Consider the following 15,850-nt stretch of genomic DNA (forward strand, 5'->3'; position numbering starts at 1 on the left):
AACATATTTAATGAATGACATTTTTTTCTCCCACAGAAGTCTCAAAAAGCCCCCTCAAATATGTCCTAGTGCCCTCATGTCATGAGTTATTCTGAAAGTTAAACTGATTTTGGAGCAGACAAGTCACTCAAATTTCCCCTATCATGCTGACAGCCAGATATCGCTTGAAAGCTGAGGCAATAATGTGACTGCCACACAGCAGTGCAGGTATCAGACTGCAGCAGACACACACCATGTAAACTTAAGCTGAAAACACAGTTCACAAATGACACCTGAAAACCAACATGAGTCTGATTTTATTATTAGGTCAGAATAAGTGAAGTAGCAGCAAAAGGGTGTATCCCACAAGCCAGGTTCCACTGGTCCTCAGGCAAGGAGGAAACTCGTGCAGGAGACAATCACTCAATCCAGCAGACTCTCAGAATCTCACTTGGGCCCTAAAGTGCATTTGCTTGGTGGCATTGTTCTTCATTCCTGTCTTCAGCATCCATTTTGATTTCATCCTTTGGACATACTGCATGTCCCGCTCTTGCATAAGAGCTGCTCCTGTGGATGGAAAGAAGTTTAAAAATGAGCGGAAGCTCAGTTATTTATGGTCAGCGAAAGCCCAATCTTTGTACAGAATGCCAAAGTTAATTTGGGAAGAATGGGCTCTTTTATACTTAAAGAAGAGATGCTATCTTGAGGTTTCCCACCAATGAGCCTAGAGGGTAAATGTGTATCCCAGCCACAGATCAGAACTTTTGTAAATATACATTTCTCTGTATTAGCTTCTTTAATTTTCATAATCTTGAAAGGATTATAGGCTCCACTGATCTAAGAGGACAGGGTGGGAGCTATAAATTGAGTCAGACAATAATTCTTGACAGGAGTGAAAAGTTAGTTTTTGCTAGATTCAAGTGGCCTCATGGCTCACAAGCAGCCATGATGAAGGTAACAGGTGCATATAAACAAACACAGGGTTTAAAATGGATCTTAGGCACCAGCACTTTCTAAGTCATCAGGAGGCAGTTCTCCCCCTGCCCTCTCCACGTGCCTCTGGCTGGACTGTTTTCCCTGAAGATGTACAGATAAGCAGCTTTATGCAGTCCACACATCAGAGTAGATTTCAATAGCATCATACTGATGAAGTTTCAAAGCTTAATAACTTCAGTGGCCAGCTTTACTATCTGAATATTCTAAGTTTTCTATGGAAAGATCATAAGAAGAGGACTGAGAGCCAACCTTACTATTTGCACACCCTGTATCACACATGCATTATGAGGGTCAATCCTCTCAACTCAAAAAGGTAGGCCCTTCCCTTAACATCCTCAGTGTATAAACAAGGAAAAAGAAGCATAATTAAATTACTCATGTTCATCACGTAAGAACTTGTAAGTACATCATATAAGTCATGGTCAACTCCACAGCCTAAACAATTTATAACCACCAAGATATTACTCAATTCTTCTGTGTAGCCTCCAGGATAATTTCAGCCTGTGATGATTACTAAGTAATTCTTTTTCTAAGTATTGTCTGTTGAAAAAGTTAATGGTGTATATAGAGTTATTATACCAGGAATATGAAGTTTTTAAGTCATGGAGCCTTGGGCTTCACTATAACTAAGTGATAATGAAAACCCTACAACTAAGAAATCAGGCTTGTAATCACAATATAAATAGAAATGATATCACCCAAGCCCCTTCTACAAGTACAGGTTCTTGGGCTGGTCAATAACTGTAAACAGATGTACCTGTGCTGCCAGTCCACCCTAGGGCTCGGTACTGTTGGAGTACCCTGCCCACAGCCTTCTGATTTTTAGCAACTGCCACAGCTCTTGACAAGCCAAATCGCTGTTTGTAGTATCTCATCAAGGAGCGATGACCAACTCTGGCACCTGTTTTTCAAAAGAATGATATTTTTTTATTTTTTACATATGGTTATACTTTTTAAAATTTTTTAATTTGTTCTTTTTAATTATACATGACAGTAGAATGTATTTTGACATATAATACATACATGGAGTATAATTTCCCATTTTTGTGGTTATACATGATGTGGAGTTACACTGGTTGTATACTCATATATGAACATAGGAAAATTATGTTCAATTCATTCTACTATCTTTCCCATTCCCATGCCCACTCCCTTCCCCAAGTCCATTCCAGTAAAACTCCACCCCCTTCCACACCTATTGTGAATCAGCATTCGAATATCAAATAGAACACTGGGATTGGGTTATTTCACTTAGCATGATAGTCTTCAGTTCCTGCCATTTGCCTGCAAATGCCATGATTTCATTCTTCTTTATGGCTGAGTAATATTCCATAGTGTATATGTGTCACATTTTCTTTGTCTATTCATCTTTTGAAGATCACCTACATTGGTTCTATAGTTTAGCTACTGTGAATTGAGCTGCTATAAACATTGATGTGGCTGTGTCACTAAAGTATGCTGATTTAAAGTCCTTTGGGTATATGCCAAGGAGTGGATAATTGGGTCAAATGGTGATTTCATTCCAAGTTTTCTGAGGAATCTCCATACTGCTTTCCAGAATGGTTGCATCTCTCTCTCTCTCTTTTTTTTTTTTTTTTTTTTAAATAGGGATAGAACCCAGTGGTACTTAACCACTGAGTCATATCCTCAATTATTTTTAAAATTATGAGTCAGGGACTCACCAAGATGCTCAGGGCTGGCTTTGAACTTGTGACCCTCCTGCTTCAGCCTTCTGAGTTACTGGGATTATAGCATGCACCACCATACCCAACATAGAGCAATATTTAAACACTGAGTTTGTAGTTTTTTCAAGGTAGAATTATAAAGCAAGGGCTTTCCCAAATCAATCCTTAAGATCTAGCTGGAAAATGGATATGTCAGAAGAAACAGTGTTCTAGTTACGAAATAAAGACAACGCAGAGGAAACAAAGACAGAATGGGCTGGGCACAGTGGCACATGCCTGTAATCCCAGCAGCTCTGGAGGCTGAGACAAGAGGATTCTGAGTTCAAAGCCACCCTCAGCAAAAGCAAGGTGACAAGCAACTCAGTAAGACACTGTTTCTAAATAAAATACAAAATAGGGCTGAGGATGTGGCTCAGTGGTTGAGTGCCCCTGAGTTCAATCCCTGGTACAAAACAAAGAGAGAATGGTATATCACTTTTCAGCAAAATTTCAGAATCTTATACTTACAATATGCCTCCCAAGAACTCCCCGTAGCAATTCCTACTAAAACAGATAAAAGGGACCTAGAAAATAAGGAATTTTTAGCCTTTTTTTTTTTTTTTTTTTTAAATACAAAGATCAAACAGAGAACAATCCTGATAGTTAGACCTAAAAACCACAGTCAGGGTCCACAATAGAAATCCACCTTTCCCTTACCTAAATTCTCATTGCATTCTCCAACAGAGGTAATTTTATCCCACAGGGAACATTTGGCTCTGATTGGAAACATCTTGGGTTCTTACAACTAGAGGCATGCTACTGGCATCTAGTGGGTAGATATCAGAAATACTTCCTAAACTTTTAAACACACAGGATAGCACCTGGCAACAAGTATTATTAGACCCAATTATCAATAGTACCAGGGCTTAAAATCCTATTACTTCCTAAATGATAAAAAACATTTGGTGAATCAATTAGTGAACTAGAATTTTAAAAGATGATTAAATTGAATTCTCTCTACAGAGAATTTTTATTTACTTAGAAAAAACTGATAAAATTCTGTGGATCAATCAAGCTTTCAGAAACTAATTTCTAACTTTCAACAAATTTTGATGTCATTACAATATATAATTGTATATATAAGCCCCTCAGCAGTTATAACACAGTGTGGAGGGAAAATACTATATTTCAAACACGAACTGTTCTAGGGGCTGGGGTTGTGGCTCAGAGGTAGATTGCTTGCCTAGCAGATACAAGGCACTGGGTTCAATTCTCAGCATCACATAAAAATAAATAAAACAAAGGTTCTGTGTCCAACTACAACTAAAAAGATTTTAAAAAAGAAAATGGAACAAATTTATTGACCACCAAAGCTTTGGAATTTCTGTAGCTAGTCTAATAAAAACCTGAGGTAAGTAAAGATATTTACCAGAGGAGCAATCCAAGATTCCTATTAAGAGGATATTATAGCTGACGTAATAATCAAGGAGTCACCAGAGGACCAAATCCAACCAACCACCAAATAAATAAATAAATAATAAATAAAGCTAAAGTAGAGACTTATGTATAGTTTCTAAAAAAGTTTTATATTTGTGTATGTAAAACTATTTCTTTCAGAATCTTTTGTTAGAAAGAATATGAATGGGATACTAAATGTAGAAGCTTGTATGTGTACAAGCTTGTATTTGTTTTTGGGATCTATACCTTTAATTCACGTTAAAAAAATGTTGTCAGGTTATTTTAAATCCCTATACCTGGCAAGACACTGGAAAATGACTGCCTTGCAACACAGATATGGAAAAGTACTTACTTGTTTTTGGTTTTATGATCATACTCAAAGAGATGACTAAAAGAACCTTCCATCTCAAAGACCTAGTCTTTGCCAATAGGAATGAAACTATTTCCCCTGAACTTGACTGTTCTGGCAGCACAAGAGTTAACAAACCTCCAAAATAACAAGAAACAAGTGAGATGCATCTGATGGAAAGAGACTCAAGCTAAAGTGGAAGCCTAACAGAAAAATCCCAGCATTATTCACTGTAATTTTCTATTTGCAATATTAGGTCAGGGTGCTCTAGTTCCAGGTTTGCATGATGATTATTCCTAAACCATTATATGATAATGCTGGTTTATATTTTTGTACACCATTTGGAAATACATTCTACAGTTTCCAATAGTTGGCAGGAGAGAAGTAAAAACACAGTGTTTAGAGTTATTCCTGATGTGTTGGTGGCAATGAGCACAGGACATTAGCACCAAGTATACTATGCTAAGAACAGCTCAACGTGAAAGACTTCATCATGGAAAAGTATCCTTAGACACCGTGTGACTGTCCAATTAACAACAGATAGGTTTTGTCTGATTTATAGTGAGGCATACAACTTGTCCATCTAAATTTCATGTACAATACAAAACTATCTGCTCCTTCTTAACAAATAGCCATGCAATTGACAACAGATACTGTAAAAGAAAACATCCCCATCTCTAGTTTTGATGATTAATAAGATGACTAATTATGTATTTCTTATGGATTCAACAACAGTTTCATGTAGCTAGTCAGCAGCTAGAGGAATGTGTCTTTCACTCCAGCTTCCTCTAAGTGAACTGAGGAGCAAACAAAGAAATTCAAGGAACCCTGCCAGACCACAATCTGCAAAAGACATGCTACTAGTGCCCTCTACTGGATAATTTTGTCACTAGCTCTGGGATCATCAGCTTGCATTTTACTGAGAACAATCTGAGTAACTAGATTTAAAATAATTTCCAAATTAGCTTTAAGCTAACATCCATGCTAACCCAGTCATATAGATGAGCATATCTGAAGTAGTTTCTGAAAGGTTATGTTCTTCAAAGAGATAAATAGGTAATTAAACAATGATGCTGCTACATTTTAACAATTTTTTTTTAGAGTGTTCCTATTTTCTTGAGCCATTTAAACCCCTCCCTTCCAAACCAATATTGAGGCACAAGAACAAACCAATGGACTGTCAGGTATCACTACAAACATGACTGACAAAAGCATGACTGGCTTTTAAAATCTGAGATGATAAAGTACAGGCAACATTAAAAGCACTATGTCAGTCCAGATGGAGAAAATTTCAGAATACAATGTTTTTTGATTTGTTGCCATTTAGACAAAACCATTGTTTGTGATAAGTAGTGATTTGTATTTGCATATTCTTATTAATGGCCCCGAATCTTCTCCAGGTCACAAAACTACAATCTTTCTCAAGGAAAACACATACTCCCACACACCAAAAAAAGGGCACAGTCTAGTTAAGACTACTTGGAGTAGACAGTTTCTGGCTGTTGGCTAGGTCTTTCATGAGCTAGTTTGCCTAAAAGTACAGTATTTTGCAATACTAGACTACCAAACCAGTTACCTCACTGCTTCTCGGACTACATCAAAGAGCAATCTGAGATTCCAAGCAAGCCAATAATTACAAAGAAATAAAGTCAATGTTATCACAGATTTACAAAGCATCCTGGGAATAGAGGAGACTTCTGTCACCCAATTACTGAGACTATTATCTAGTACTTTAAAATAATATGAATCAACTACTGGGCCCATATCTGTAAGGAAAAAAGGCTTTAAAACCAAGAGAAAATGGACCTTCCAGCTAATCTCAGGCCACTTTCTTCTTTGACTATATTACACACAGGCAAAGCAATCTTCTCCAAGGACTTAGGGGGTAATGAAGACAAATAAGACTCTAAGCCCCCGTAAACTCCCTCTGCTTGCCTTTTCCTTTATTGTCATAGGCTCCAGGGACTCAACCTTGCTTTACTTTTAAAAATATCACCTCTACCCTTTCAGTCAACAAATATTTTTCTTTTATGTGTGTGAGACCCTGTACTGAGATGAAAAGATGAAAGAAAATAATCTGTTCTCCAAAGTATTGGGGGTTAGAGAAAATAACTTCCAAGGTTCTACAGCACAGCAGGGTAACTATGATTGACAACAATTGAGTATTTCAAAATAGCCAATAGGATTTTGAATACTCCCAGCACAAAGAAATGGTATTTTGTTTGAGGTAACAGACATGCCAATTATCCCGTTTACACATTGTATACATGTAAAATGTCTCACTGTCTTCTATAAACGTGTACAATTAGTCTCTGTCCATTTAAAAAAATACACACATATACATTTTTAAAAAGTAACCTGGGAAGACAGGCAAGCAAACCAATAATTACAAAGGAGTAAAGTCAATGTTATCACAGATATACAAGCATCCTGGGAACAGAGGAGATTTCTGTCACTCAGTAAAGTGACAGTAGAGGGGTTGGGGAAGGCTTTCCGGGGAGCGGAGTGAACCCAAAGAAGATGAGTCTTAGAGGAGGAGTGGGAATACAATAGAGGGACCACCATGCAAAGATCCAGAGGAGCAAACAAACTGTAAGTGGGCATATAGAGGAAGAGCACAAGACACCTGAAGGACCAGAAGCTAGAGAAACTCAGGCAAAGGCTCCATCAGAGGAATTCCAGAAGGTAAAGTATACTGAAGTTTTAGAAAGAATGTTCTGGTATGCATGTGGAAAACAGATTACAGAAGGCCAGACAGGAAGTTATAATAGTGTCACAAAGAGATAAAAAGAAAAAAATAAAGAAAAAAGTATTCAAAATATATTTAGGAGTTGCCAAATCACCTGAATGTGGGAGAAAAAGAGTATCCTAAAATGACAGCCATTTTTGGCTGTGACTAATCTAAGAAAACTCAATCACCCTAGGACAACATGTTTTTTATATAGCTGAGGAGTTTCCATTTTTTTCAAGTTTCAAAAATTTAAAGTCCAGATGAAAACTTCTTTCAAATACGCTACATTTCTTATATATGACATGCTCACTGTGAAGTATATTTTTTGCAATATAGTGTGCTAAAGTAGATGAAAAATGAAGTGATCAGTATAGTGATTCTACAACATGTCAGATATTGCTTTATAAGGATGTCTTCCTCAACTTATTTAAGGTCTGCCGTAAAATATCATATCCTACAGTTAGACACAAAGCCAAAGAGTCTCGAAAAATAAGTTATTAAACATAGTCAATCCTTGGTATCTGGGAGGGACTGATTCCAGAATCCTACCTTCAAATACCAGACTCCAGGGATATCAGGTCCTTTATATAAAATGGTGCAGTACTTCCATACAACTAATACTTTAAATCATCTCTAGATTAATTTTAATACCCAACAGGGTAAATGCTACATAAATAATTGTTATGCCATGTTGTTTAAGGAATAATGACAAGAAAAAAGCCTACACATGTTCACTACAGACACAATTTTCTCCTCAGATATTTTTACTTCTTGGTTGACTGCAGATGCAAAAACCACTGATATAGAGAACTAACTATATTTCTTATATTCTGTATTGGTAAAGACATAATACATTGCAATTAACTTCCGTATCACTATAGGAAGAATTGTATCTTCAAGACACATTCTGCCTGCCCTTTTTTCCTACTATCACATCCTAAAGTTGCCCTTAGCCTTCAAAGATTATGGTTCTGAATTAAGATGGCTGTCTGTACCAACACAGAAATTTTGCATATGGAAAGCAATACTACAGGGTTGCTTCTTCATCAGACACCTCCATTGGCAATGTGTTGCTCCACCCCACCATTACTACATTCGCCACAGTTAATATAGGAAAGTCAGAAATAGGCTTCACGAACTAGGTGTGTGGTTTGGGGTAAATTACTCAACCTCTCTAAGTTCCTTGAAGTCTTATTGTAAAGCCTGAACATACTAATAACTGCACAGTAAATACCAGGAATTAGGAGGATCTTATCATTTCTACTATTTCCTTTCCTTTTACCTCTCACTGTGTATGCCCTCTGTAGCTTCCCCAAAACACTTCCTTCTTTCCACACAATAAACAACAGTTGACACCTCTCATATTTGTAGTTACTCTTCATCTTCTCATATCTAGGATGAATTTCCACCCTAAATCCTATTTCCCAGAGAAGGCAGAATTGAAATTCCAAGCCTGTCCTACAACCAGAATACAGAAAGGCAACTCAGGAAATATCAGTCAGACACATACTTGCCAAGACTACCATTTGGAAGTCTGAGTAACATAAAGACACAGTAATCAGTTCAAAGAATTAGAGTAAGAGCAATATTAGCGATAACAACAAAAGATGAACAGAATAAAAAGTGTCCACATATTTTTTAAAACCCAAAAGAAAAAAGAAATGCCTAATCAAAATGTTCTGAGCCATAAAAGAAATGAGCAAAAACACTGGCCCATATGTATTCATATGTACATGAGAATGCAAACATACACTTGAATTTATGCTCTATTTTCTTCAGCTATGCCTCTTCCACAATCCACTGGCAGCAAGTCACTTATTTTTGACAAACACTTACCAGAAGGCAGAATCAGCTCCATAGTTTCATCGTCATATTCCAAGTTCTTTTCTGAGGGTAACTCCTCAGCCTCATTGGGGTCCTCCCCTTCCATGTGATCTGGGTAGCTGCTCCTATTAACAGTGAACAGGTGTTAATAAACAGATTACCTCAATTAAAAATAAAAATGGTATTTGCAAATGTGGTCAACCTGCTAGCTATTTAAAAAACAGCTGCATGAACTGCCAGCTGAAAGGTTTTAGGGGAAAAACAACTTGTTAGCATTTTTCAGTAGAAGTGAGCAAATGTCCTAACAGGAGAATTTTTCCTCTTATTTGTTTCTCCTTCAGAAGGTTACCAAGTAAGTGCAAAGGAAGAGGAGAATACAGACTGGACATGGAGCTCTAGTCAATTTAACAACTGTAAAAACAAATTCTAGAACTGTGCTATCCAACAGAACTGTAATGTCAGAAATGTTCTATATGTGTGCATCCTAAGCAGTAGCTCTAGATGTGTGGGTTTCAAAGCACTGAAATTTAAAATGGGGTATGTGACTGAAGAATAGATTTTTTAAATTTTTAATTTATATTCTTTAAAGTTTTTTTTTTTTTTTAGACACAATATCTTTTATTTATTTTTATGTGGTGCTGAGGATAGAACCCAGCATCCCACAGGTGCGAGGCAAGCGCTCTACCACTGAGCTATAACCTCAACCCTAATTTATATTTTAATTGATTTAAATAGCCACAAGGGAACACTTAGTAATTACTGTATTGACAGTACAATTCTGGAAGAATCTCTACATTCCTAAAAGTTATCATAAATTCATATTTACACATGTACATGGAAAACTCACATTAAAATATTAATAGACAGCCCATAGAAAAATGAACAAAAGATTTAATCAGACACTTCACAAAAAGATCTCCAAACAGCCAATAAATAAATAAAAACATTCTCAATTACATGTTTCATAATAAGGAAGAATTAAAATGACTACATAACTGCCAAGGGGCTAAAATAAAAAATTCTCCCTCACCAAAAGTGAAAGTACAGATAACCACTTTGGAAGACAATTTGACATCATCTTCTAAAATTAAACATATGTATATCCTCTGGCCAGACTCCTATATATATCAACATATAATATGTATACTTTTGCCAAAAGACATATACCAGAATTATGCAGGGGCATTACTGATGATAGCTCCAAACTAGAAACCACTCGAATGTGCACCAGCAGTAGGTGAGGTACCGTGATGCACTCAACAGAATACTCTACAACAATTAGAACCAACAATCTACAACTGTATAAGTTAGTATGACTGTAAAGGAAGATGTAAGGAAGAAGATGACCCAAAAGAGTATATTCTTTCATTTATGTAAGTACAAAAACAAGCAAAATCAACTACTCCAGTTCTATGTCAGAACAGTGGTTATTCTTCAAGACTGGAGGGATACCTCCTGAAAATACACACAAGGGAAATGTCAGAGTATCATTAGTGTTCTGTTTCTTAATCTGGATGCTCACTATATACAATTTCACCAAAGTGAATTATGATCTCATCTGTACACACATTAATGCACTTTCTGTAAGTTTATTCTTCAATAAAAAATTTCTAGTCCAAAATAAGTTAACAATGGTTATATTTAGAGGAAGGGAGAATTATAGGCAATTGGTCATTTTTTATCTGAGTGAATCCACATAAAGAGCTTAATTAAACAGTGTCAGCAGGCAGTAAGTACTCAGTGCTGGCTTTGCATGTAAAGCTTTCTATTTACCAAGTTTTCTTTACCGAGCACAATCAACTTTTGGGTTTTTTTAAATGTAAATAAGCCACTTAATATTCATTTTTACAAAGGCTCACACCATTTCTCATTTTTAGGAATTCACACAATAAACTTTGTACAGATTCAAAAAAGCATTATTTGAATTAAAGAAAATTCACTTCTTGAACCATTTACATCAGTTATTAATTTTAATACAAATAGTCCACACAACAACCAGTAAGCAACACAACAACAAAAGCCTTTACTTTTTTGAAGCTTAGATTCTAGAAGGAGAGAAACAATAAATAAATAATACGCAAAATGGCAACAAAGCTATTAAGAAATATAAAGAGGATTAAAAAATATCAGGTAGGTGTTGTGATTTTATGAAAGGTGGTCATAGAAGGCCTACCTGAAAAGGTGGAATTTATGCCAAACCCTGCAGAAGTGAATGAACAAGTCATATGAATATTTCAGCAAAGGTTATAGGCAATTTAGCAAGGCCCTAAGCAACTTAAAGAGCCCCTGTTTCTAAATAAAATAGAAAGAGGGCTGAGAGGTTAAGCACCACTGGGTTCCATCCCTGGTGCTGGTGGGGGGGGGGGGGGGAGAATATATTGTTGAATACCACCTCAATTCACTTCACATTATGAACCCCTAGACTTACCTAAAATCATAGAAGTCTGCAAATTCCAAAGCAGCATCACCATCTGTGAAAAGCTTACAGTGGCTTTTGTCATTCATATGTGCCTGTACAGCTTCTGTGGAGTAGAAGGATTTCCCTTTCTCATTGCACCACAAGCAAATCTTCCCAACACCAACTTTCTCTCCTGGTTAAATAATTTGAGGAAAAAAATATGAAAGCAGTTTTTTGCAGCCAGATTAAATCTCAACATTTAGTTCCACAACTTAAAAACAAAAACAAAAAGACCGCATTCATTTCTAATTTTCACTAAATAATTAAATCAAAGATTGATGAGAAACATAAAACTGATGTTTCCTTGAGAACTGCCCACCCCAATAACATGGTATTTCCTCATTAAAAGGAAAACTATTATACTTACCTAAATATTTTATCAGACCCTTAAGGTCTGAAAGATATTCTATATCAGGAATAAAAAAGCTGTGGACTTTAGTCATATGAGCCACATTCTTCATGAGGGAACTTGAATGATGGGGACAAAATAAGCAGTCCGTTACTGGGATGGCACCTAGGGGTGGGCTATGCCCAGCTTCTTCCTCATCTGCATCCTGCTCCTCCGTGTCGTCCATCACTTCAGTATCCTCACATTCCAATTCTTCATCAGAATCAATATCTTCCCAATCTTCAAGCCAGAGTTTTGATAAACAAAGTTAACTTTAAAGAGTAGTAACTATAATCAAAGACACCACAATAATTCACACAAAGAGGCATACCTATGTTTGGGGAGACAGAATGGCAACTGCATCCCCTTGGGAAAAAAAATCCTTTTTCAAGATCTCAATTTTAACTATTTATTTACCACAGACAAATTTGTATGGGTAAGAAACTTGTTAATCTTGCTTTCCAGTATATGGTAATATCCATGAATTAGTGTCACACTTCTTTCCTATGTCTGTGGTTTCATTTGGCTGATATTCTTATTAAGTACTATAACAACATCTAGGACTTCACATGATTACTACAGTGCATGTATGTGGTGGTGGTAGTGGTGGTATCATGCTACAAATTGCTGCTGTCATTTGAATGTATGTGCTCTTTCATGTTTAAACTGAATCACCACAGTTACAGTACTAAGAGGTGGGGACTTTATGGATCAGTGTCCTAATAAAGGGCATGAGGAAAGGAGGGAAGTAGTTTTTTTTGGGTGGGGGGGGGTCTTTTGCTCCTTCTGCTATAGGAGAACACAATCCTTATCTTCGGCCCTTTCTATCATTTGAGAAAATCACGAGCAAACTTCCTTTATGGAAGGCCCTGCCAATGCCTTGATTTTACACTTCCCAGCCTCCGAAACTATGGGAAAATAAATGATACTGTTTATAAACTTCCATCCAAGTCTCAGGTATTTGCTATGGAGACACAAATGAATTAAGACACTAAGACATACATTAACAATGTTAACAGGACTAGGCATGAGGGAAGGAGAGACCAAATAGTTCATGAAGCTCAAGCTCCACACCAGTTTTGCTAGTTGGTTGGGAGCCCCTCGTTCAGTTCTAATCAACAAATCTAAGTGAAAAACCATTAGAACCATGAAGTCCAATAGAATCACCGATTTTACAGCAGCCAGTGTGACAATAACGTGTCTTTCTATGCATATGTGAAAAACTTATCCGAAACAGAGAACGTGTCAACTCATCCTACAGATATTTACTAAACATCTATTTCTCTTCCAGGTGAAGTTTTAGGCCCTAGATGTACAGCAGTGAACCAAACAGAAAAAACTCCTTGTGAGGACGCTGGCCACAGAAGGCACTTCAGAAATCTAAAGATAATTTTCACACACCCACACACACACCCCTTAAGTATAAACCTAGAAGCCAACTTCCTCTGGTCCTCCGCCCCCAGAAAAGCCAACTTCCTCTGGTCCTCCGCCCCCAGACAAGGCCATTACCTTCTCCATCCAGGTCCTCCTCCTCTTCTTCCTCCTCCTCACTCTCTCCGCCCTGCTGCTTGGCCAGTTTCTTCGCCTGCTGTTCAAACCACTGGAGCCGGGGCGGTTTCTCCGCCGGGTCTCGGTCGTGAGTTCCACGTCCACCCGCAGCGACGGCCACCGCACTCCGGAACTCCTCTGTGGACACCTTCTTGGGAGACGTGGACGGCTGGGCCTTGATGGCCTGCTGGATGGCCGCGTTCATGGCGTCCTTGTCCACACTGTCCACGTCTAGCCCCTTCTCCAGGTTCTTCTCGTTCATCATTTCCACTTTCCGATTCACAGCCTGCACCGCCTTCTTCTCCAGCTCCACATGCCGCCGGGACTTGAGGTGATTTTCGTAGGCGTTGAAGGAGGCGAATTTCTTACTGCAGACAGTGCAGTAGGTGGCCGTGCCCTTGCTCTCCTCCTCTGCCACGGCCCGCTGCGCCCGCACTCGCTCCTGGAAGCCTTCGGCGGTGACCGGAGCCATGTTGGCCACTTTTCGCCGCAGGTTGTAGCGGTGCCAGTCCGTTTTGTAGTGGGCCCTCTGCATCTCCGCGTCGCGGAACGCCACCCGGCAGGTGATGCAGGTGTATGTCGCCATGGCCAGGCGAGAAACAAGAGGCGACCCAGCCAAGAATCTAACGATTAGCGTTCCGGTCCCACAGTCCGCTAGCGATTAGCCTTACGCAGAGCTAGGAAGACAGGCTCGGAGCTCCGACTTCCTGCTTCTCACTGAGGGAACTTCCGGTACACGCCGGAAGATATTCACACCTGGAAGGGAAATCCCGCCTCTTGGCCTGGGGCCACGCCCCGGAAGGCGAGGGAAGTTCGTGACTGACCAGCTCCTGGAGCCACTCAGCCAACCGGAGGGCGGGGTGGGTGTTGTCAGGTACCGCGTCCTCTCTGTTACCTTCCTCCGCGGTTGTGCGGTGGTGTGTGACGCGGTCCGGGCGATGGCTATAATAGAGGGTGATGTGGGTGCCCGGGACTGCTCCCGGTCCTGGGAACCCTCGAAGAAGGTCCGGCCGGCGAACGGAGGTCGGGGGTCCTCGACACCAGCATGCTTTGCCCACGAGCCGGGTGAATGCAGGTGGCGAAAGCGGGAAACGCCCCCTGGGACCTCCTCACCCCAGCCCGTCCCGCTGGACTGATTCACCAAGTCACCCGAGAGTTCAGCCCCAATCCTCGTCTTAAAGCGAGGGAAGAACGCAGGCGAAGCTCTTAAATGAATAAACGTTTGCCTGCGAGGTGCCCAAAGCACAGCCAAACCACTGACCAATGGAAATATAATCCAAGCCACATCATTAGTGATATAGTTTGTTCTTAAGTTTTCAGTAGAAAAGATTTTAAAAGATAATTTACGTTTTTTTCTTGGTATTAAATCTTGGAAATCTTGTATCTTACAACCATAGCTTATCTCTAGACTAGCCCCATTTCATGTGGTCAGTTGCTTATGTACCTTCACACATATATATGCACGGTTTTATAGGAAAACATGAACTTTAAAAACTTGGGGAAGTTCATAGGTTTATCTACACAGTTGAGTAGAACCAGAGTCAGATTTTTTTCAGAATCAAAGCTGCCAATACAATAGCACCAAGAGAAGACAGGTTTTTAAAATATAGGCCAGATTGTGGAGCTCTTTGCTCAAAATCCTTCAAACACCTACCTTTGTGTTCTAGGTCCTACAAGATCTGCTACCAGGAGGATCCCTACTTCTCATCTACTCAACCTTCTCTACCTTGCTCAACCTACTTTGGTCACAGTGACACTTGATGTTATTCTAACAAGCTAAGCAAGCATCTTTTGTTGGTATTGTTCTAGAACTCCTGTTATTCTGCTCTGATCTGCTTGCTCACATTATAAATCTTGAAATAGACTTTCTCTGAAATTAGGGCAACCTCCTGTTAACTTGTTTTTCTGCATTCTGTTTTTCCTCATTTCAAGAATAGAGGTTGAGGGGCTGGTCCCCCTGGCCTGACAGATTCCCAGTAAATTAAAACTGATATAGTCTCTGGCTAAACATAACCTAGCTAAATCTGCACATGTATATTTTCTGCCTTTAGTCTGTTTGCCTTTTTTAAAGAATATTTTTGGTTGTAGGTGGACACAAAACCATTATTTATTTTTTATGTGGTGCTGAGGATTAAATTTAGTGCCTCACGCATGCAAAGCAAGTATTCCACCACTGAGCTACAACCCCCAGCCCTTGTCTCCTCTTTTGAAAGCTTTCCTTGAGCCAGGCACTATGGCCTATGCCTGTAATCCCAGCAGCTCAGGAGATTTAGGCAGGGGGATTGCAAGTTCAAAATCAGCCTCAGCAGCTTCGTAAGGCCCTAAGCAACTTAGTGAGACCCTGTCTCAAAATAAAAAAACGTGGGTAGCAGGGAGGCTTGGGATGTGGCTCAGTAGTAAAGTGCCTTGGGTTCAATCCCTGGTACCAAAAAGAAAAAAATAAGATTTCCTTGTC

General features: G+C 39.0%; 1 protein-coding gene across 1 annotated transcript; it reads right to left on the minus strand.

Moving 5' to 3' along the window:
• Window positions 1-277: 277 nt before the first annotated feature.
• On the minus strand, window positions 278-14,099 carry Znf622 (zinc finger protein 622). The gene is made up of 6 exons (XM_076857319.2): window positions 13,357-14,099; window positions 11,827-12,087; window positions 11,430-11,592; window positions 9,014-9,126; window positions 1,733-1,876; window positions 278-546 (listed from the first exon to the last, which is right to left on the minus strand). The coding sequence occupies exons 1-6, from the start codon at window positions 13,979-13,981 to the stop codon at window positions 419-421; spliced, it is 1,434 nt and encodes a 477-aa protein (XP_076713434.1). The 5' UTR covers window positions 13,982-14,099; the 3' UTR covers window positions 278-418.
• Window positions 14,100-15,850: the final 1,751 nt, after the last annotated feature.

Source organism: Callospermophilus lateralis, chromosome 5 (genome assembly GCF_048772815.1).
Source record: "Callospermophilus lateralis isolate mCalLat2 chromosome 5, mCalLat2.hap1, whole genome shotgun sequence".
Classification (NCBI taxonomy): domain Eukaryota; kingdom Metazoa; phylum Chordata; class Mammalia; order Rodentia; family Sciuridae; genus Callospermophilus; species Callospermophilus lateralis.